At 32.1% G+C, this 24,462-nt stretch overlaps 1 protein-coding gene across 4 annotated transcripts in view; it reads right to left on the bottom strand.

The window, feature by feature from the left end:
- LRBA (LPS responsive beige-like anchor protein) overlaps positions 1-24,462 on the bottom strand; it is an 891,557-nt gene that overhangs the window by 633,882 nt on the left and 233,213 nt on the right. For all 4 annotated transcript variants that reach the window (XM_058282502.1, XM_058282620.2, XM_058282452.2 and 1 more), the window contains exons 32-34: positions 17,923-18,001; positions 16,250-16,383; positions 10,070-10,131 (exon numbers count right to left, since the gene is read on the bottom strand). In XM_058282502.1, the coding sequence (XP_058138485.1) occupies positions 10,070-10,131; positions 16,250-16,383; positions 17,923-18,001 (275 nt within the window). The remainder of the gene's footprint in view (positions 1-10,069; positions 10,132-16,249; positions 16,384-17,922; positions 18,002-24,462) is intronic.

Raw genomic sequence — 24,462 nt, 5'->3', positions numbered from 1 at the left:
GTATCTATGAAAAAACAATGCAGTACTATGGGACTATAGCTAAACCTTCACAAAGTTATCACATAGTTTGATTTTAAACAAAAGCAATCTTGAGCTTTACACTTTTAACCTGGTCTTTCTATAATACTTCAGGAGACTGGTCTTAAAAAAAAAAAAAAAAAAACAGAAAAAGAAAGAACTAGGCAAAACCATGCATAATAATTGATGAGAAAGGTCAAACTGTATTCGTAATTACATTAAAACCAAAGAAAAACCTTATACTCAGAATATTCCTATTTGTGTATTCTTCCTTTTTCCTAACTCTAACCAAACCCAAGTTTAAAAGACTAGTTGTAAAACAGTAGGGTGCCAAATTAAAGGATACTTTATTTTCAGATGTCTCCACACTCATAGGCTGACTTCCTGTCAGGAAGAGTTCCATTTCACTGAATACCCCAATCAGCAGGGAACTTGCAGAATTAAGTGCCAGTTGATATTACTTTGTTTTGCATTTACCACCCTTGAGAATAATGTTCAAAGATCTAGTTATATAGTCAGCATGGTATCATCCTACTGACCAGACGGCCAAGCCACAGGGTGTACTCCCTGTTTCACAAAATTTACCTTAAATGGTTGCATTTTCTAAATCCTAGCGTGCTGGTGAATCAACAGGATGCCTTGTATTTGAGAATAAATCCTTAAGTTAAACTATGCCTTTCTTTAGTTGTCAAACATATGTAACAAAGCGCTTCAAATTATTATTCTAAAAAAGTCTGCATCCAAGTTCAAAAAAGATCAATTAGCATTTACTAACTCAATCTAAATATTTTCATGTAATTCATTTTGTTTTCAATGTTTTTGCTTTTGTTTAAAGGCAAACATTTACACCTAATAAATATAAGTTATCTTTATAAAATTTTGAATTAAACTATAAATGTTTCTGCCATATTAATACAAATACTTTACTTTCAGATACTTTAAAACTGTTAGTGCAATAGGTGATTACTCCCGATGCAATACTGGAAGCCTACTTTTTTCAAACAAATATAAATGACAGCTCTTATTGATTCTCATTTCATCTGCAAACAAAAGGCCAAAAGCACTGACAGTAACAGAAATCAAGGACAATCAACTCGTATCCACTAATTTTCTATAAGTATATTCTAACCATAACGTACAAACATATCCAAAGTGGCGGGGGGGGATTAGGAAAATGTTGAAATATTAAATTATATCCATCATGACTGGACCATGCTGCATATAAATTAACATTAATAAGTCAGTTTCCCCCAAAGCCCTAATTACCCTATGAGAATGGATGGTTGGTTCCAAAGGGAATGGTATAATTTATTTGTAGAATATTAGAGTATATGTTTAAATATTTAATACAGTTGGAAAAGTTGTATCCATGCAGGTACTCTGAACGAAAATGGTGAAAATTCTATAACAGAAATTTATTTCTTTTATGAAATCTTGACACACAACGAGGTATTCATTTATTTAGGTAAATATATCAATTTTAAGAGCCAAAGGTTCACATTTATCATATTCTCATTGTTAGAAGCTGTGATGACTGACACAAATGTTGGGCTATTTGAAGCCAGTAGCTTGAAGAAATAATTCTACCAAAAGAAAATTTTAAGTGCACAAAATTGATTTCTTCAGAAGTCATCAACAGTATTTTTGAGACCCCAAGTTAATCAAGTGAAAGGGATTTAGAATGTATCATTTTCTTCCCTTAAAACATTTAAGTAGTATAGGGAGAAAATTCAGAATTAGAGCTGGAAACTTACATACCTCTTTCAGTTTAAGATAAAATTGAATACAAGCAAGGCAATTAATAGAGTGAATTCTGTTCCTCACCTAAAGTAAATATTTTAAATAATCAAAAACTCAAAAATTAGGTTAAGTAAGGTAAATATGTTGATTTTAAAACAAATATGTTAAATGCCTATGTATCTAATACTGACAAGCAGAGCAAACACAATGAAAAACTGCCCTCAAGGAGTTATTATAGTACTTAAGACAAATGCTAAACTACTTATATTTCTATAAATTTAACTCTTACCTTAGAACTTAACACTATGAATATAACTCTAATATAGTATTAAGTTCATAAATTCATAACCCATTACCAAATGTTCAGAGTATCTACACTAAGAAATGAAGACTAGTGAGAGTTAACATTGGGAAGCAGATATGGCTCAGGCGACTAGGCTCCCGCCTACCACATGGGAGATCACTGGTTGAGATCCCGGTGCCTCCTAAAGAAGACAGCGTGCAGGCACCGCAAGCTGACATAATAAGAGACAAAAGAAGAAAAAACATAATGAGAAACACAACAAAGCAGGGAGCAGAGGTCCCCAGTGCCTCCTAAAGAAGACAGCAAGCTGATATGACGGGCAGGTGCAGCGAGCTGACACAAGATGACGCAACAGAGACGCAGGGAGGAAAAAACTAATGAGAAACACAACAAAGCACAGAGTGGAGGTGGCTCAAGTAATTAGGTACCTCCTTCCCACATCAGAGGTCCCGGGTTTGGCTCCCGGTGCCTCCTAAAGAAACGAGAAAGATACAGCAAGTGAAAAACAACAAGGGATTGGAAAAATAAATAAATAAAATGTATCTTTAAAAAAAAAAGTTAACATGATACGATTTGGAATAAGTTTTAGCCTCAGAGTAAAAACAAAGAAAACATATTAAACAAGTATATTATTCTACATAATACATGCACAGAGAGATTTTGATTTGTTCTAATACCAGAGCAATTTCTGTATATGTCAAAGGTTGAGTTGTTCAAATCATCTCAGAAGAACAACAAATTCTCTCCTCTATCCTTTAATTTAATGACTGTACCTATATATGCCTTGATGAATTTGAACACAAACATTCCATTTCCCAATTACCTCCCTATTCTTCCCTCACAAAATTGGAAGATTCTTTTTGTTTATTACTTTTAGAAATTGCCTTATTCATAAATTGTATGTTCTAAAACATAGGATACTACAGATTTCAGTGAAAAACGCTAGGCTTAGTCTTCAGTCATTCCTTCACTCTTAATTCTGAATCTCTATTAATATTTTCAATACTGACTTCATATTTTCATTATGTCTACGTCTTGAGCTGCCTCAAATCCTAGATATTTAGAAGGAAATGGATGATACATGGAGAGCCATAGCCACTGCACTGTCAAAGAAACTATTTAGCTGCATAGCTAAACACAGTCTACCACTAATATTTGCATTCATTTATTTTGCTAATATTTACTAAAATTTTGTAACATCAGAAATTGTATCAAGTAACATTTGCATATAGATAAATTTAACCTTCTTTGATTCTTTTGGACCTCTTAAAGTGGATAGCAGAGTTCTATTTCTATAATTGAGTCAAAAATAGTATATATAACTTCTGTTAATAGAAAATACATTCTGATCCTGGTTTCTGGACCTCAAGCTACATACTCGAACGTGACTACAAAGCTTTAACCACAACAACAATGATGAAAAACACAACTGCTATTCACTCAACCAGTATTAGGAAATAACTATATAACCAATTGACATCAAAGTATTTGAATTTATCATTAAACTTTCTATAGGTTCTATAGAAATATTTTTTAATATGCTCTGTTAAACATGAGTTTATTTTAGAAAGAATATTAGTTCTTAGTATAATGAGTTCTGAAGTTCTCTCCTTCAGATACAATGTGTAAATTAGGAGGAATGATGCCCAAACTATCTATAAATGTGAGAGAACATGTCATTGAGATAATTTCTTCTAAATGGAGCAAAAATATTTGCAGTGCTTCATGAAATTATCTAAACTTTTTCTTTGTTTATTAATTAGAGAAACAGAAAAACAGAAATAATACCAGAAAAGAGGCACTTCTAACAATTCTGCCTTGCCTCCTATGCAACAGCAACTTTTCTCAAACTATATTCCACAAAAATTGTCATAAGCATTATGTCCATAAAAAGGATGCTATACGGAAGCAGATGTAGTGGAGTGCCTGCTTCCATGTATGAGGTCCTGGGTTCAATCCCCAGTACCTCCTTAAAAAAAAAAAAAAAAAGGATCCCATGATCAAATATGCTTAGTTAATGCTATTGCTATTTCCACTATAGATTGAACAATATACATTATTATATACAGATATAATATGTAATATATATATACATACACATACATGTATTTACTAAGACCTTGAGAAACTATGCAGTAAAGAAACCTCATTAAGTGTATTTAAAACATTCTTCTAAACATTTTACCATTATATGCATTTTTTACAGAACATTCATTATCATCCCACAATAAACACACTGGGATTTGCTATACAGGAAAATTCTAATAGTGAGAACTGATCAACAAGAGCATAACTATCACAACTCTGGACAAGGAAAATTATAGGCACTAGGCAGAGTAGAAGAAATGTTTAGGGATTTTAATATCCTAAAATATGAGGGTATTTCACAATTTTAAAAATACCAAAAGACTAGAAGGTAAAAAGGCCAAAACATGGTGATTTATCCACAAATTTTACTGATAAAATTATGAGAATGGATGGTTGGTTCCAATATAGATGGAACCCAGAAAATTTTTTACTTAAAGGAGTGAAGAAAAACTGAAATGATGTACTCTTGAACAGAAATTAAAATTAGCATTAAATAGGGATTAATAAATAACTTTTTATACTCCATCCCTAACTCTACTCCCTACCCGTTTTCCTTGTGCTTCTTTTAAAGTCTTTATTAAACTGCATCTCCATTATAAGTATTTGTCTCTCCTACTAGATTACAGTTTCCTTAAGGGAAAGACTTGTCTTAAAAGGATTTGATACATGTTTGGTAAATAAATGAAGAAATAATATCACAACCAAGTATAGCAAAGAATCAGAGTAGAGATATCCACACAAAGCACTGTAGAAGAGATTACATTTGAACTGGGCCTGATTGACAGTAAAAATGAAAAATTCTAAAAGTATAGTTAGTGGCCTCACCATACTGCTTTACAAAGTTCCATACTACAGGATCTCCTTACAGATGAATTTAATCCAAAGATCAAAAATGATAAACTTCTCTCCTGTTTTGTGTATGAAGCTCTCTCTCTTCTAGTGGGTCTTCTTGAAGGAGTGTCCATTTGTATCAACCCACCTGGGGGCGGTGGACTCAATCTGAGTCACATCCTTATTACATGGTCAAATCAAAAGCCCTAAATTGATTAAATCCTTTGAATTTAATATAATCAAAGGGTATCATACAGCAGAGGAACTGATTAGTTTCTAAACATAATCTTTCTCTATTTGGGATTTATAAATAATCTCAAACTGCCACAGATATTATAGTTGACTTAATGAAAATGAAGACTTAATATAAAAAATAATTAAAATCCATAAGTATGGGGGAATTTCATAATGAAAAAGATCAAATAACCAGAAGGCAAAAAGCCAAAATATAGTGATTTATGATCCATGCCAATGTTCATGTATTAATAATATAACCATTTTTGTTGAAAAATTGTTAGGTGTTGAAGATACAATAGAAAAAATACAATGCTTACCACCCTAGAGAAGAGGGAGAAACAGAAAAATCATAGGCAATTTAAATAAAGAATAATGAAAGGGATATAATATGGGTTGGTGAATGCCCTGGAAGAGTACCTTATTCAGGTTGAGTTATGGAAAAGAGAGGAGCCAGGGAAAGCTTTCCAGAAGAAAGCATAACTTAGGTGGGAACTGAATGATTTATTTATTCAACAAATATTCACTGAGAAGCCATCATATGCCAGAGACTATGCTTAGTAGAGATATATATACTATAACAGACAAAACAGAAATAGTTGTTACACACATGGCCTAGGGTACAGAGAGGAGACTGACAATAAACAAGTAAACTAACAACCACATTTAGATTTACAATTTATTTTAAGTTCTATGATGTGTGTTAAGACAAGGACTAAGAAAAGAGATGCCAACTGTAAAAACAATGGTCTGAGAAGGGGATAATTAAGCTGAGCTACGAATAATAAGAAAAACCAACAGTAACCATATTTGAAGAAGAGACATTTTAGGAAAGGAAAAGTATGTGCCAAGATAGAGAAATATGATTGCACCTCTGGAAACTTCAAACAGTTTAACATAGTTAGAGAATAGGTAAAATAACAAAGAGGTGAGAAATGAAGTTCAAAGTTAGGCGTAATAACAAAGAACAATTTTGTGCCATAGTATGAAGCTGGTTTGCTTTTTGTTGCTTGTTTGTTTTAATAACCTATCATACTCAAAATATCCAATAAAACTATAAAAAGGAAAAATTCACAGAGCAATAATGTTAATGTCATATATTTATAAGGGATAAAAACAAAAAGAAGAAAACTAGAATTAGGAAAGAGAAATTATAGGAGAGTAAAGAAAAAGAAGAACACTTTACTATAAAGATTTAGAAAAACATTCAGGTAGTAAAAATTCAAACACAAAACTGACATAAAAGAATCATAAGAATGCTGCCATCTGACTCGAATTGTGATTATTACCATAACTTTTAGTTAATAATTTTTAGTTGATAATTCAGAGAAAAAATTTGAATAACCAAATCTGAAGTCATTTCCTTCATGTAAAGGAAATGTTCCCCAAAACAGAACAATGTACATATTTAATATTTAAATAAAATTTATTTTAAAGACATACCACTCTAGCACAGCATTTTAAATTAATTTTCGCTAGTAATTAATTACTCAGACAGGATGCCAGGCCACACTACATGGTGCTTCTAGTTTTTCTATATACTGTATGCATTTCTGATAAATGGGAAAAGAATAGATGACCTGGCAGAAGGCACAGACAATAATATGTGATTTACAGGACAGGAATGCAGCTACCACAAGATTTATCTGACAGCCCTCTCCAATAGTGAACTGTTGAGTATCCGATAGAATGATTTCTAGTCTAGAAAGTCTACTACTGAGTAGCCATACACATTATTTATTTATTAGATGTTTTGGGTTGAAACCATTTTTAAATGATGCACTTCACAATGCACAGTCATAAATTTAGCTTTAAACCCAAGAAGGGAGGTAGTGTTATTGGAATGTATGTCAGACTGAATTAGGATGAGCAGCACAACGCTATTATAAAGTAGCCTTGAATGCAATGTCAGTTCTTTCAAAAATGATATTAACGTCAAATGAACAAGATATAAATACTTTATACAATGCTGGAGTAATATTACTTGAAACATTTATTTAACATTTTCTTTAAATTCATATATATTTTTTAAAAGTTTATAAACCTGTGCTACAAATAGGAGGCACAAATGAGTTTCATGCTTGCTAAAAAAACAATCTGAAATATAGTTGAGAACTTGTTCAATTTTTTTTGTATGTCAGAGAATACAAACTTTCCCAAGAATGTATGCCATGTTATTCTACAGAATTAAAGAGAATTTAAATCAGACTTTGGAGCTTAATTAGTTCTAGAATTATTTTATATGAGATTCAGTATATGAATAAGCCTAATTTAATAAAACTTAAATAGATGTTAAGTTCACTAAAAAATATCAATATATAATGCTGGGTTATTGTTCAAAAAAGCTTGCTACCTCTAGTTACGTTTTGTCTAAGAAAAGTTAAAATTGAAATAGGATAAATTATGATACATTGCCTAATGAACTTTTAATGAATGAGTGGATATTTAAAAATACAATCCTAGTTAAAACTTTAAGAAAAAAGATTTAGTGACGTGTTTGGTCTTACTGGCAGCACACCAAATGTGATCATTTCCTCATTTCTTAAACTTAAGCTCTAAATACTCTCTTGTAATAAAATGTGACTACACATCTTTAGAAGAATGCAAACAACAAGTATGTTTTGAATGGGTTCAGGAAAAACAGTCATCTAATAAAAAAACTTTCAATAAAACAAATAAAAAATAAACAAAATGTGGCTGATTGTCATGAAATTAACACCAACTAATTTGTAAAGTTCTAAATCAAAGTTGCAGATGTTAGCTTCATAAGCATATCCTATTATTTATGTGATTAAAAAAAAGAGTTTTGACCTGATCTTTCGATCTTTGGCACTCAATCCTCTCCATCTCCGCTAAAAAAAAATTAATTAAAATTTTAGCAAGATGGTAGCTTTTCACTTCCCACCCTATCTCCAGCTAAAAAAAATTATCAATCAAACTCAAGCCATCCCCACCCAATATCTGCAAAATGTCTAAATGAAATTCAGTTTCATATCTCTTAAGCTTTCATGTAGAAAAGGACAGTTCACTTCTTAACAAAATAAATCACTTTTGTGATTGCCACCCTGACCTCTCTGAATTAGGAAAATTCAAAGTGAAAAATGTAATTATCACCCCGGAACAATCTGTATACATCTGGAGCTAATTCTGGCTTCATTTTTCACATTATTTTTCATAATGCATTACATCTTGTAGAGATGCCATGGAACTTTTGAAGAACTCATAAAAAATGTTTAAGATTTCAATAACCACTAATGTATTTTACTCAAATAAAAACGTTGAGGATTTCTGACCTATGTAACTTGCTCTACTAAATAGTCTTTGCATCCCATTTGATTAGATTAGTATTAACCAGCACTGAGACGTACATGATAAATAGGTATATTAAAACATGTCATTCTTTATCTTTTCAGGTTCTAACATTCAACTATGTAGTACAGTATATACAAATATCTTTCATGTACCAAAAATACTTTCAATTCATATAAACCACAAAGTGAAATTTCAATCACCCATGAAACAATTTTATCATTATAAACAAATCCATACTCCTGTGAAGGGATATCCAGAACTGTAAATTACTGCTTCTTAGAAGGTCAAGGGTAATTTGATGTAAGTATAAAAATGGCATATGGTAATTTCAATCTAAGAAATAAATAAGTGATTGCTTCAAATCACATGATTTAACAGGAAATTTTATCCAGTCAGCTTTTGAAGAAATTGAGTTTGCTGGTGGAGATAAGTTATAACAGCATGATTCTCACTAAATCTAAGAATAATAAGCCTACTAGAAACATAACTACTCATCACAAGTTCATTATAAAATTCCATTAGGTGTAATCTCTAAAAGTAATTGTTCTTATTGCATTTTATTGACAATACAAAGTATTGATTTTTCACACCTGCTATGATTCTTTAATTTGTATTCATGAAATGTCCATTGGCACAGTCTAAATAAATTTGGCAATACAGACACTAAAACAAATAAATCAATGCAAAGAAACATTAATTTTTCATTATCCTTATTCATCAGGCAAGTAAACCATAAGAGTTGTAAATGAAGGTCAAAGGTTTTGAAATGGGTCAGAACCCTTGACCTCTAGACCAATACCCTTCCTATTAAAAAAGGCTATTTTAAAGTTTAAAGTAGGGGAATTTACTACCAGCAAGATATTATTCTTAAAAGACTACAAAGAAAACTCTCAATGAAAACATTCATCTGTTTAATTGCAAAACAGAAAGAAAAACATCACAGGATACATGATTTTTATGTTGTTATGAAGTTTTATTTTAATCATTAAAATTCACTACAAAAAGTATACGGTTTTGGAACACTGAAAGTAGTTTTACTTTAAGGAATTTATTTTGGAAATCTTATTATGTTGGCTGCAATATTTTTGTTGACATGTTCCCAAATCTACTATGCGTGTCAAAAATAATCAGAAATGACAAGGATTCAACAGTATTTATCACTCATTTCATAACCTCTATACAAACCCATTATTTGAGAGGAGTCAGAGTGCCACTCCACAATGTATAGAAATAAATCTGTTTCTATACCCTTAATAGATACAGCAAAGTAATTATCCAGTCACCACTAGATCAAGGTTATGTATAAGCTGGATATTTTTAATATGACTCTAGAACCCTCTGTTTTTCCATCTATCTTTAATTCATTCAGCATTTATTTTAAAATCATCTAAATGCTATTTTCAAAAATAAGAAGATAATTTAAACTGTAAACTTAAATTCCCATTACACCAAAAATATCTGATAAAGCCATTATCATTTCCTTGTCTAAATAAACCTAAATGAAATTTTATTTTTAATTCAACATATATTCTTGTAACTCACCTGAGAACACAGTAGCATAACCAATTCCACAACTGAACTACTCGACTTCATGCAAACCAGACCTATTTTAAAGAGAATTTTAAAATATATATTACAAAGCAAAGAACAAATATGAGAGAATTATATGTTATATAACTTTGTCCAAATTGGTTTATTTAAAAAAATGTTAACATATTGTGAAGAACAAAACTTGTACACATTTGACCATATGATTAAACACGGTACTCCAGACACTTTAAACTTGGCACCACCATTTTTGGTAAACTATTTTATTTCAGTTTTCAAAATAGTAAAACATTTAATCCAACTTCATATACAATGACATTTCACAATACTCATAAAAAATGTGCACAACATATGCCATATTGATCAATATCATCTACATTTTGTTTTGGAGAGAGTTGATTGTTAATACATGCAGAGAAGGGAAATGGCTCCCTGACCTTTGCTTTCTCCACCACACTCTTTCCCTTCAACCCTCTAGCTATCAATCAAGTTTCCATTTTGTTTCATGGCAGCAGACATCCCAAACACTCTTATTAGTACCTTGACCTCTGACATTACAATAAACCTTAACAGAAGTGCAAGCCGTTGTCTGCTATATATTCTTGATTTCTGTTAAATTAATTCATTCACATTTTCTCTTTTATGTTCATTTTGACTCTCTGGTTCACCAAAAAGTATTTTACAGAAGGAATTTTTATGCAGTTAATATTCACCTAAAGAAATCTTTCATTTTGATGAGCAATAAAATCTAAAGTAACTTATTCAAAGAACACTTTATAAATAGTATCTAAAAGAGGAATGCCTAAAAAGGACTAAAGTATTTAGTGACATAATGAATAATCAGAAAAATTACTATTTTTAATTATATAATTTGCAAGGTAAACATTAGTTTAAGTTTCATGGTATAAATCTAAAATAATTCTTGGTGGTCCTTAAATACCCTACAAATATATTCCCTTTCTTGCCAATTAGAATTCTACCAAGTGTCCTATTTTGTTCCCTTTCTTTTATCTTCTTGCTGTACATTACTTACTTCTACTTTTTTTTTTAGTGATCATGCTTTAGACTTAATGATACATGTTGACATTTTGTAGCCTTAGAAGCAGCATTCAAATTAAATAGGTGGCTCATTTTTTATTGAAAAGTTACAGCCATTTTTCTTAATGTGTGGAGAAATATGTAACATAGAGATGATAATAGTGTTAACACTGGCATGAAAATTAGCTTTTAGAATGTCTATATATTGTATTAGTCAAGCAGGCCATTAACTAGACTACAGTGTGATTTCAGTAGGGCTAAGTTCAGAGTTGCTCCTCACGCTAATGCTGTCAAGACCACAAGGAAGGGCAGACCTGAAACTATTTCACTTTTCTTAAAATTTAACCCAGCTACCAGGGAGTTCTGTTTACTCTAATTTCAAAATCCATTTACCACCAGTAAGTAAATTCATATATTTTTACCATTAGGTCATTATTCCTTATTGCTCTATTTTAGAGGAACCAGAATTTGTATGAACTATGCTTTTGTGACTAATCATTGGCGTATCTGTTCAGATAATGCAGAATAATAAAAAGGTCCTCCGGCTATCCAAAGTCAGAAAATTTACAGGTGTTCTTTTGTACCTTTTATCACATATCTTAGGATAGTTCATTACTCATATAGTTACCCCTATAATTGTTTTCATGTATATGCATATCTCTAGCTTTGGGTGAGGTTGGTTGCATCTATGAAGAACTGTGAAATTAATTATAATCCAGTAAATCTGTTTTTGGATTTACAGTTAGATGCTAAGGATTATCCAAAGGCCCTAGGACAACAATTGGGGTAAAGATGTAAGTTGTTACCAGAAGCATCAATTTTTGTTTTTACATTTCACACCTATTATTGCAATCAGCAGAAAGAGGAGAAGGTATCTCTGACTCACAGACCTAAATGGGTTTATGATCTGACACCTCTAAAGTTTCTCAAAGAAATAGTTGGGTTCATTTTGCTTGCTTTTATTTTTTAGTCTGTTTTTCACAGATATGGAATTTTAGTTTCTTCCAAAAGAACAAACTCAAACTAAGAGTTTTATAATCTAAACACCTGACTTATTAAGAAATACTGTTGCATAAACAAAGACTAAACCAATTTCTTCAGAAGACATATTAGGGGTTATTCATCCCTAATATATTATCTAAAATTTTTCCTTAATTCATAGTATATTCAGAAAAATCAAATGATTTACCAGAGATTAAACACCATCTAAACCCACTGATATATCTTAAACCTCATATACCAAGAAAAACAGCCATGGTCATTTACATCAGGAACCTTGGAACATTTTTTCTTTTTTAAAATATTCTAAACATTTTAAAAATAATTTATAGAACAAAAGAATGATGATGAACAACATAAAATTTTAATAAGGACTTAAACATAGTAAACTCAAATTCTTCTTCCATATTTTCCTGGATTTGAGTGTATACATATATACCAAAACTGGGCAATGACCTTTGGATGCAACTAACTGTCCTCTATGAATCTAGAAAATATCCGTTTTGTAAATACTAGTTCCAGTTTTCACATACATTTCTAATAGGTCTTAGCTTTTTCTTGAACTTACACCATCACTACATAATGCTTTGGAAAACATTGATGACTAATAATTTTGTAGAAGGAAGGACAGCCATCTTCTTTACTCCAGAAATACAAAAATTTCTTAGCTAGATTTATTAACATCATTTAAAATAATCAATCCACTGATTTTTTTTTCATGTCTACCTGAACTTTTCCCTTCCAGTCATCTTTGTATACACGCGCCTTCAATATTTACCCACTTGCAAAGTATATCAAATAAATTGTGGTGCATAACCATCACAAAACACAGAAGAAAACTATCTTCTTTTTTTTTAGTAAAATGGGATAGCTCAGGTTCTTGTTGCAAAATAATCCGTGATGAAAATTATATATGATGAAGTCATTCCCATTGAATGACATACCGAGAAAAACAATTTCCTTTGTCTTTAGAAATATACTCTTCAATAGCTGATTCTTCAGTTTGATAAAAATGATAGAGTGTTACTCCCTGTCTCTTTTAATTCATCTTCAGATTTTCTAAAAGTTCTAAAATGTACTCCACTCCTCTGACAATTTTATTCTCTTTGCAATAATGGGCAGAAAATGAACAATTCTGAATTTTCAACTGTGTTCAGTAAAAGCTAAAAAAAATTAAGGATGCTATTCACTGACTATACACCATTGTTTTGCAAGCTTTTTTCATTAGTACCCCACTAACAAGACACTTCAGACATTTTTTTTAAATCATACCTCTTCATGAAAATTTAATACTAAAGATATACTACTTACCTATTTATATACTGTGCCCCATTGGAGGGTCAAAAACCATTGTCATAACCAAGGTACTTTCATTCTCCCTAAAAACCAGGTTTTGCCACATCAGGAATGCAAGTTTATACCCTCTTAACCATAATGCAATACTCTGGGAAAAGTAATTAAAAATATGGTGATTCTTTCCTATTGTGCCATCATTCTATAGGCAATCCCATCATTTTTTTCTTATTATTTTAGTCCTTAGTGTCATTAGGAATAATTGAGTAATGATAAAAGAGCAAATATTTTGAGACACAGAAAAAATAAGATCAATGAATTGCCATAATGAATCTTAGATTCATAAAAAGGGCCAATGAATCCATATATGGTATTTATAAGATGAATACATTTTGGGGTTTTTTTGGCTAATTTTCTCTCTGTTGTTTGGCAGATCTCTAAAAAATAAATAAAAGGAATGAAATATCAATCCTTATAAAGAATCATAACTATTTAAATAAAAATGTCAATGTCATTAAAATTGAGACAATTGGACAGTATGTGTCTCCTAAGTATTGCATCTACTTAAACGTCTTAATTATGCCTAACTTCAAATATTCAGAAAATATTTGGGATAAAGGAACCATTACACGACACATTGCACTGAAGCAACAGCCAGAGAAAATGTACCATTCTATAGCAAAACCAACCAGAATTCTTCCTCAAGTCAGTAGCATGAAAACAGAGGCAGATGAGGGAGAAACTTCCTGAGATTAATGAGGACTTATAAGGTTAAGAGACATACCCAAACGCAAGAATGATGATATCTGAATCTTGACAGGAAGAACAACTACAAAAAGACATTTCCTAGATAATCAAAGATAAATATGGTCTGGGTACCAGACAATATTAAATGATTATTACTAATTTCATTTGGTTTAATAAAGATACTGTGATATTAGATGCACTATAAACTACTGAGGGGAGAAAAATGACAAGATGTCTGAGACTGCTGTAAAATACTAAGGCAAAATAAAAGAGGATAGGAGAGATTGAACAATTATGGCTAAATGAAGATGTTTTGGGTAGTTGGTAATAAATTTGTGAATATTATACTCTCTGCTTTTGTGAAGTAGGGAAAAAAAATCATAATTTAAAAAATAATTTTTAAATTTAAACTTTCCAGGATCTATGCATACATTATAGTAGACTGGAGCTATGTACCCCAGAAAAACATGTTCTTAAACTTAATCCATTCATGTGAATGTGAACCCACTAGAAAGGCAACCTTTTGGTGGGGTTACTTCTGTTAAGGTGTGGCCCAACAGAATCAGAATGGGTCTTAATTCTATTATGGGAATGCTTTATAAGCATAATGAAATTTGGATACACATTAATCCAGGGAGCAGCAAGAAACTGGAAGTAAACAGGACCCAAAGAGAAGACAGGTAAGGCTGCCATGTATATTGTCACGTGACAGAAAAACCAAGACAAGGATCACGGGCAGCCAGCCCCAGACAGACTGCCTTAATGATACCTTGATTTTGACTTCCCCTAGCTTCAAAATCATGAGCCAGTAATTTCCCACTTTTTAAGCTAATCCTTTGTATGGTATTTGCTTTAGCAATGAGGAAATTAAAACAGACAACTAAAACTGTAAATTGATATTTAAAGAGATTGGAGTAGAGATAATTTGATTTCCCATGATTTTTCAGTTTCAAAGGAATGCCTGTATTTTATGTTAAACCAGCAACCATGGACACTGATAGGTCAGATTTAGCCATCATCTATTCCAAGCACTTTTTATTCAAAATATTTTTTTATTTATTGAAATGAAATTCAAACAATGTAAAAGTAAACACTATAAAATGAGCAACTCAGCAGCATTGAGTACATTCACAATGTTTAGCAAGCACCACCTCAATCTAGTCCCAAAACATATTCACCACTCCAAAATAAAACTCTGTACTCATTAAACAATTACTCCCCTTTCTTCCTGACCCTGGCAATGACCAATAGGTATTCTGTTTCTATGCAGTCAGAACATTTTTTAATGCAAAAATAAATTCTACATCATGCCTGATAAAAGTCATCTAGCATCTTCTTAAAAATACTGAAGTATTGGTATTTTAAAGTCAATCTCTTAAGCTCTTAAATAGCTCTAATTATTTGAAAATTCATACTCTTAACAGAATGAACTCTACTATGTGCACAAACTCAGGGTAAGTATATTTTCCATTTGGATGAGTCGCCTTTCTAAACTTCAAATATTTGAAGGCACAGGGTACATAGCAAGTATATCATGCTCCTATATATATATCTCAAATTCCTCATTCATTTTTTAAATAGCACATTTTCCAATACCCTCAGCAGCCTTATTCTGCATATTATCTGGTTTGACGCAATCTTAAATAATTACCCAGAAAAGGCCTGACAATCTAAATATAATGTAAATAGAATAGTGTACAATACTAATATAATCTCTACTTATTTGTAAAATAACTCTACTAATAGAGACTAGTAATGCATTCTTCATTTTCCTAATTTGTAGATACACAATATTGTTCATAAGGATCTTACCTTCAAACCTTAGGTAAATGACTCACTAATTACTATGACACTAGTCCCTCCAATTCTCTAGTCTCTTGGTTAATTTTAATGTGTTTTAAAAATCTTAGTTCTCTGAGTCAACACATCATTTTCTGCTTCAGCTAAATCATGATTATCAGATGCCTGCTCAGAGGAAACATATAAATAATAAACTTCCATGCTTCTCTTATTATCAATAATTTAATTTTTCTAACTTTTAAGTTTAAATATGTATAATAAAATACATACATAATAAAATAAAGAAAAATCACTTACTTGTTCCTTCTATGAGTAGCTCTTGTCCATGGCTACCCAAAAGAGTACGAGAGAGAAAAGGTGCAAAATCCACAAAAATCTCTCGCAGTAGAGGAGCTGCCTTTTCCAAAGAATGTTCAAGCCTCTCTGTAATACTATTTGAAAAGAGGTAAATTACATACTATTCAACAGAATTATTCAATTTTCTAGTTTATGAAATAAAGCATGAGATTCCATCGAAATGTAAAATTACATTAAAAATTTTAAATTACCTATAGACTCATTTAGTGCTATGCATAGCAGCCCTTCAGCCTGGGATATCCTTCTTTACCCTGCTCTACCTTATAACCCTAGACCTGGCAAACAACCTGGTGTTAAAAACTCCAAGCATCAATTCTTATTAGAAGTCTTAACTGGCCAGATAAGAATAAAGTTTTTTACTAATGGGCAGTGTAACCTAAACAAACCCAATAATTCTTATCAAACTTGGCTACCAATAAATCATCAGCACCTAGAATTAAAAAACATATCTGCTTCATTTCTAAATTATAAACAGTATACACTATAGACTCAATAAATGTTTATGCAAATAACCAGCTTATTTTTTTGTCATTTAATTTTAACTACCTCTGTTACAACTTAATGTTAATGCAAAATGAATACTTTTTCATTTGAAAAGACATATGCTATATGAGCCCATTTAAATGAATGTAAAATGGAGAAATCCATTTTACATTCTGATATGTGTAACTATGTGTGACTACATGTATATATAGTGATGCATATATATGCATATATAAATACATACACAAATATAAATATATATATTTGATAATTTAAAAATGAACACCCTGAATTTCATAACATTCAGAGGTAACCACAGCTTTAGGTATCACACATGTACACAAACAGTCATTATATATCTCTTAGTAGTTCCTACTACTCATACTACCAAGAAAAAAGCTGCTGCTAAAACTATCTGTTGGTAAACCACTGGGAAATTCCTACTGTCATTAACCATCCCCTGCCATTTTCTACCCTTAAAAATATTCCTCTCTACATATCACATAGACCTTTTTACCCCTGGATGATATCACAACTATGGACCTACATTTGTGGGATGCTATGGATTTTACCTATGGGGTAAGGAGGAACAAAAACTCTCTGTCCATGGTAGAAAACAATTCACAGCATCCAAAATTAGAATTTGAAATAGATATTCCCAATTAAACAAGGAAAATGACACTAATTATCTACAATTCAACACTGTTGAGGCTTTGATTGATCTTCACCTATTCTTACAGCCTTTCTATAGAAAAGAAACTCCAAAAAACTTTCAATTTACAATCATTTGAAAGAACAGCTACTAATTGTCTGTGTAACTAGCATAACTTTTATGCACATAGCATATTTTTGTGATGTACTACTATCACAAACAGCCACTACTTAGGTCATGTCTCATTAATCATTTACATCTTATAATCTTTAAAAATAAATTGAACTTCTAAGATATCAAGAATCAAGTGTCATGCATGTTGATGAAAGAAGAAAGGAAGAAAGAGAAAGGGAGAAAGAGAGGGAAAGAGACAGAGAAAGGGAAACGGGGAGAAAAAAGGGAGAAAAAACAAACAAAAGACAGTTAAAGGGTCATTAAAAGATTAAATCAGAAATACCCAAGTTAGTAGCTTAAATACCTCATATTTGAAACTGGGTCATCTGGAACTAAACCAACTGTTGGAACTGATGGTAATTTTGCATTAGATGATCTACTACCTATAAAAGAAAAATAATTATTTTAGCAATTTTGTTTTAAATAGACTTATTCAAATGAGGAGTTTATCATTATACCAGTAAACACCACTAAAGGTGCTAAAATGCAAATGCATTAAAAGTAAAATTAAATCAATAGTTTTGGATACAAAATGTACAAAGATATAATTCATACAAAAAAAGATGGGGGTACAGTTGGATAGAAGGGTAAATATGTATAATATTGAACATAAGATGGTATCGAATCATAAGTGAGTAATATGGATTTAGGATGTCAAATTTTAATTCCAGAATAATCACAAAGAAAAAATATGAAAAATATGTTCAGAAGGAAATTACGAGGAATTAAAAACGTTACAGTAGAAAAAAACAAATTTGAAAGTAGCCATTAATAGAAGAATTGCAGGTCAAAAAAAATTGTAAGATTTACAAAGGCAAAATAGCAAAATGGCTAAGAAAATGCCTGCATTATTGCATTACTGTCACATTATTTTAAATGTGAATGGACTAAAGTCTCCAATCAAAAGACAGGGGTTAGCAAAATGGATGAAAAGGCAAGATCTAACTAGAAAGTGGTAACAAAAGACTGAAATTCAAAGATATAAGTAGGTTGAAAGTGAAAGGATGGAAAAAATATACCACGCAAGTAATAACAAAGAGAGAGCTGGGGTGGCTATACTAATATTAGATAGGAGAGACATTAAGTTAAGAACAGATATGATGAAGAAAAGGTCATTATATACTAATAAAGAAGCCAAGTCAACAAGAAAACATAATAAATATACATGCACCTAACAGCAGAATCAAAAAAAAAGAAACAAATATTGAAAGATTTTAAGAGAAACAGAAAGTTCTACATTAACAGTACAAGATTTCAATACATCACTTTCAATAATGAATAGAACATCTAGTCAGAAGATCAATAAGAAAATAAAAGACTTGAATGATACTCAAAATCAGCTAGACCTAAGAGGCAGGCATTTATAGAACAATTCATCCAACGACAGCAGCATACATATTCTTCTTTAGTACCCAAGGATCATTTTCCAGGATAGGCCATATGTTAGATCACAAAACAGGTCTCAATAAATTGAAAAATATTAAAATCATGTATCTTCTCCAAGCACAGTGGAACAAACTTAGAATTCAGTAATAGAGGGAAAATGGGAAATTCTACAAATATGTGGAAATTAAGCAGCAGATCTTCAACAAACAATGGGTCAAAGAAGAAATCACAAGGAAAATTAGGAAATATCTTAAGACAACTGAAAATGAAAACACAACATAGCAAACCTTATGGGATACAGCAAAAATAGTATGGAGAAGGAAATTTATAGCTCTAAATGCTTACATTAAAAAAGAAAAAAGACTTCAAATCACAGACCTAACATCAAAACTGGAAGAACTAGAAAAAGAACTACACCCAATGTGAGTAAAAGGATGTAATAATGATTAGAATGGAAATAAATGAAGTAGAGAATTTTTAAAAGGCCAATAGAATCAACAAAACCAAAAGTTGTTGCTTTGAAAGATCAATAAACTCAACCATCCTTTAGCTACAATGACAAAAGAGAGAGAGAGGATGGAAATAACTAAAATCAGAAATGAAAAGGGGACATTACTACTATCTACATAGAAACAAAATAGAATATAAAAGGATACTATAAACAGCTCTATGCCAAGAAAATTAGATAACCTAGATGAGATGGACAAATTCCTAGATACACCCAAACTACCAACACTGACTAAAGAACCAATAATTACTAAAGAGACTGACTCAGTAAATAAAAACGTCCCAACAAAGAAAAGCCCTGGACCAGATGGTGTCACAGTTAAAATTTCCCAAACAGTCTGGGGTGGTTTGAAACTATATGTACCCCCAGAGAAATGGTCTTAAATTTAATCCATTCTGGTGAGTGTGAACCCACTGTAAGAAGGGCATTTTGATGAGGTTAAGGCAATTATGGAGTGGTCCACCTCAAACAAGATAGGTCTTAATCCTATTACTGGAGTCCTTTATAAAGGGAATGAATTCAAAGAAAGAGAAAACACAAAGGGAGTGGCCAGAAGTTGTAATTAATAGAACCCAAAAGAGAAGGGAGAGACCAAGAGACACTGCCATGTTTCTTGCCATGTGACAAGCTTACAACAGCCTCGAGGATGCCTTGATTTGTACATTTTACAAGCCTTGAAGTCAAAACCTAATAAGTTCCAATTGTTTAACCTGACCCATTTCACGGTGTCTGCTTTGAGCAGCCTAGGAATCTAGAATCCGCACCAAGAATTAACACCTACCCTGCTCAAAATCTTCCAAAAACTTGAAGAGGAGGGAACACCCTCTAACTCTTTCTATGAGGCCAACCTTACCCTATGTGGCAGTTTAACATTGTATATGAATTCCAAAAACTGGTCTATTCCTCTGGGTGTGATTATGATTAGGGCTTTGATTGGGTCACATCAGAAGGACACTGAGTCCCCGCCCTTGGTGGGCAGGGACTCACAGAGAAAATGCACCACAGAGAAGGGAGGTTAGAGTTTTGAGCTGGAGCCCCAGGAAGTAAACACAGAGAAGCAGCTACATTAGACATAGCAGAGGCCCTAAGAAGAGAGATAAGCCGTTTGCCTGATAGTCTACAGCTGACCTTGAGGAGAGACCAGAGCACCTGAGCCCAGAGAGGAACAGCCTTATCCCAGCCTACAGCTGATATTGGAAAAAGCTGGGACCACAAGCCAAGAGAGAAAGAGGGAGCCTCAACTCTTGCAGACATCTGCAGCCATCTTGCTCTAACACATGGCAACAGACTTTGGTGAGGGAAGTAACTTACGCTTTATGGACTGGTAACTGAAAGCTTCTACCCCAAATAAACACCCTTTATAAAAGCCAACAGATTTCTGGCACTTTGCATCAGCACTCCTAACACAACATAATACAAAAGTTAGATAGAGAGAACACATAAAAAGAAACTACGGACCAGTATCTCTTACAAATATAGACACAAAACTCCTCAACAAAATACTATGAAACCAAATCCAAATCACAATGAAAGAATTATATACCATGATTAAGTGAGATTTATCTCAGGTATTCAAGGGTGGTTCAAACATCAAATCAATTAAAGTAATATACCACATTAACATAATGAAGGGAAGAAATCACAGGATCATCTCAATTGATGCAGAAAAGGCATTTGACAAAATCTAACACTCCATCTTGATAGAAACACTTAGGAAAATAGGAAAAGGAGGAAACTTCCTTAACAGGATAAAGTATATATTTGAAAAACCCACAACTAATAGCATATTGAAAGCTTTCTTCCTAAGATCAGGAAAAAGAAAAGGAGTCCCACTGTCACCACTTTTATTCAATATCGTATTGGAAGTTCTCGCCAGAGCAATCAGGCAAGAGAAAGAAATATAAGGCATCCAAATCAGAAAGGAAGAAGTGAAACATACCCTATTTGCAGATGACATGAACTTATATGCAGAAAATCCTGGACCATGGCCATGGTGAATCAATATAAATACAATTCCACTCTGTAATCATGTCTGAACACATACAAAACATGAACTTTGTCCAAATAACAAATATGATCAAACATCCCCAATCTTAACATGAGTGACTACTGCTTCTATACAAAAGGCAGCTTTAACCTAGACGTAGTCTTCCCTAAAACATTGTCTGAGTATAAAGTTGCTAATGATTTCCTTGTGGTAAAGATGAATATCTAAAATGAAGGACACTACTACATGTTGCTTCCAAATCTATAAGCCATAGGAAACCATATTCATCTTTCCTTTCACTGCTAAAATGACAGCAAAGGAAAGTGCATTAAAAAGCCAAGTACTCTTACCAGAATCAGCTCTCTTCCGCTTTCCTCTTAGAACTCTCCAGTCCTAAAGTAATTAGCTGGAATAGCTAAAAAAACATCGCACCAGAGCAGTGACCCCACTGACCCAGAGAAAGGTGTCTTGTATGCCCTTCTCTTGTATGAGAAGGGCACACAAGAAGAAAAAACTAAAAAGAACTCTGAGGTAACAGCTTGGAATTAAAGGTATCTGTATGAATTCATGGTTTTCAATATATAGAGAGTTAGAAATAAACATTTGAATTAGGGTGCATATTTTTTTATATACTTTTATATATTAATTGAAAGACAACTAGAGGATAATCTAGGGACTGTATAATAGTGATTCTGGTGGTAGATAAGGATTGTGATTAATACAAACACAAAAATATTCTACTACAAGGTGTTAAGTAAGAGTGTGATGATAAATGACAAAAAATACAACTAATGTAACTTATAGACTATAGTTAACAGTAATGTTATAATATTTTTGTAGCAAAGGCAAAGAAGGTACTATATCAATGCTAAAGATAATGAAAAAATATGGAGCTTAGTTTTATGGCATACAAATATGGTCAAGCACTTTTCTCTTCATTTTCTTTATTAACAAGGAAAACTTGGTCATGTCAATTAACAAATCTGTGCTCATTTATGCATCTTTCTGAATACTGGAGAAACAAATGAGTTTGTATTTGGGATTAAAAGAGATAAATGTGCCTGGACAGAATTTTTCAGAGTAATGCTTTCCTAATTTGTTAAACTGCCTTGTGTCTGTTATTTTATTTTTTGAAGTTGAAATAAGGTTTACTTTTAAGTCAACCATTCAATTCATACATATATTCCTTAGCTCTGTCAACTGAGAGGAACTGAGAATAACACTCTAAGAGCAACATGTACATCTAATGTCCAGATCTTAACTTCTAATCCCATTCTCCAATAAAAAAAGAAAATTACCCATTCCAGGAGTGAAGAAGAAAAGTATAAAATGAGCCTGAAATATCTATTTGTACTTTCTAGAAAGCAAGTTTATGCCCAAGAAATGAAAAGGAAAGGTCACAAGGATACAGAAGCCAGCTTGAAAGGGCCCCCACTGATTAAATTAGGGACAATTAGAGCATCAAAATAGGGATAACAGCTAGCTATAACCCAATGAATAAAACAGGAAACCATAAGACAATACTGATCTGAATAAATGATTACATTGACAATTTGATGAATAGGCTATTTAAACAATTTCAAAGTATGTCCCCACAAAACAATTACAAAGGAAAAAAAGAAGTAACTTTACAATATAGAAATCTTGTAGTTGCCACCTTAATCAAAGGATCACCATCAATACTGTTATGAATTGAATTGCCCATGTGATTTAATTCTTTTCTTCTCATTGGGTTCTACAATATTCTAACCAAAGAAGCACAACCCATATCTAATCATGAGGAAATATCAGACTAATCCAAACTGAAGAACAATTTATAAAATAGCAGGCTTATAATCTTAAAGCATCATGTGACCAAGAACACAAAAAGACAACCAACATTATGTGTATCTTGATAAAGAATACAACACCATCTATGATGTAGTCTTCTGCAAAAATTAAAACCTGACAAAATCTCTAAATTAGAGCTCTGCAAAGAATCTTCTCAGATGATGGAAATATTCTCTTACTTGTTCTGTCCAACAGAGTAGCCACTAGTCACATCTGGCTGGCTTGAAAAGTGGCTACACAACCAAGGAACTACATTTTTAACTTTAATTTCATATTTAATTAGTCTAATAGCTACACACAGCATGTGGCGAGTGACTACTATTATTGGACACTGCAACTTAAATGATAATTTTGCAGGAAATATAGAGGACAGAGGAAAATGGAAATGCAATAGGCATTAAAGAGTAAAAGATAGATGAACTAAAAAGTAAAATAAAGTAAATCTAATCCATACTGTGGAAAGCATGCTTTGAGTGATAACACTACAAGGAAATGTAAGAAAGTGATTACCACAAAAGTCAAGTGATAACCATGATAGTGGTTACTCTTAAAAGGAGAAGATAAAGGTTTGGGGAAAGTGTGCATGGAGGGTTTCTGGATCCCAATTAATAGATGGTGGTTACAAAAAGTTCATAGGATTATTTCGAAGATTAAATTAAAGCACTTAGAAAGGGTCTGGGACATAGTAAATACAGTGAATGACAGCTTCTTTCCCTACTCTTCTACTTTATAACTGTGTTTTAAATATTTTAGGAAAGCTATCATATTTCCCTTTAGTATGTACTTCAGGCTGAAAACACACCCAAATTCCTCAATAATTCATGTGACATGAAGTATAGATAAGTCAGCATTTTTTGACATGTTTTTGTAGTTCTTTTTGAGTTAAACCTTCTAATAAAACAGCTTGGAAAAACAAACAAACAAAAAAAGATGATGTTTATCAGTGCCACTTTAAAAATACAATATTAAACCTTAAGAAAGAAACCAAAGATAATTTCTATTGCAAAGTCTGGAAATTGTGAAGCAAAGAATTATTCCCACATTTAACTTTTATAAAAAGTGTATTTCTACCAATTCAATATATTAGATTAGCATAAAAAACATAAACATTTAATAAACTTGGCCATTGACTT

This window comes from Dasypus novemcinctus, chromosome 1 (genome assembly GCF_030445035.2).
Source record: "Dasypus novemcinctus isolate mDasNov1 chromosome 1, mDasNov1.1.hap2, whole genome shotgun sequence".
Classification (NCBI taxonomy): domain Eukaryota; kingdom Metazoa; phylum Chordata; class Mammalia; order Cingulata; family Dasypodidae; genus Dasypus; species Dasypus novemcinctus.
This window is presented reverse-complemented; position numbering and strand designations above follow the sequence as displayed.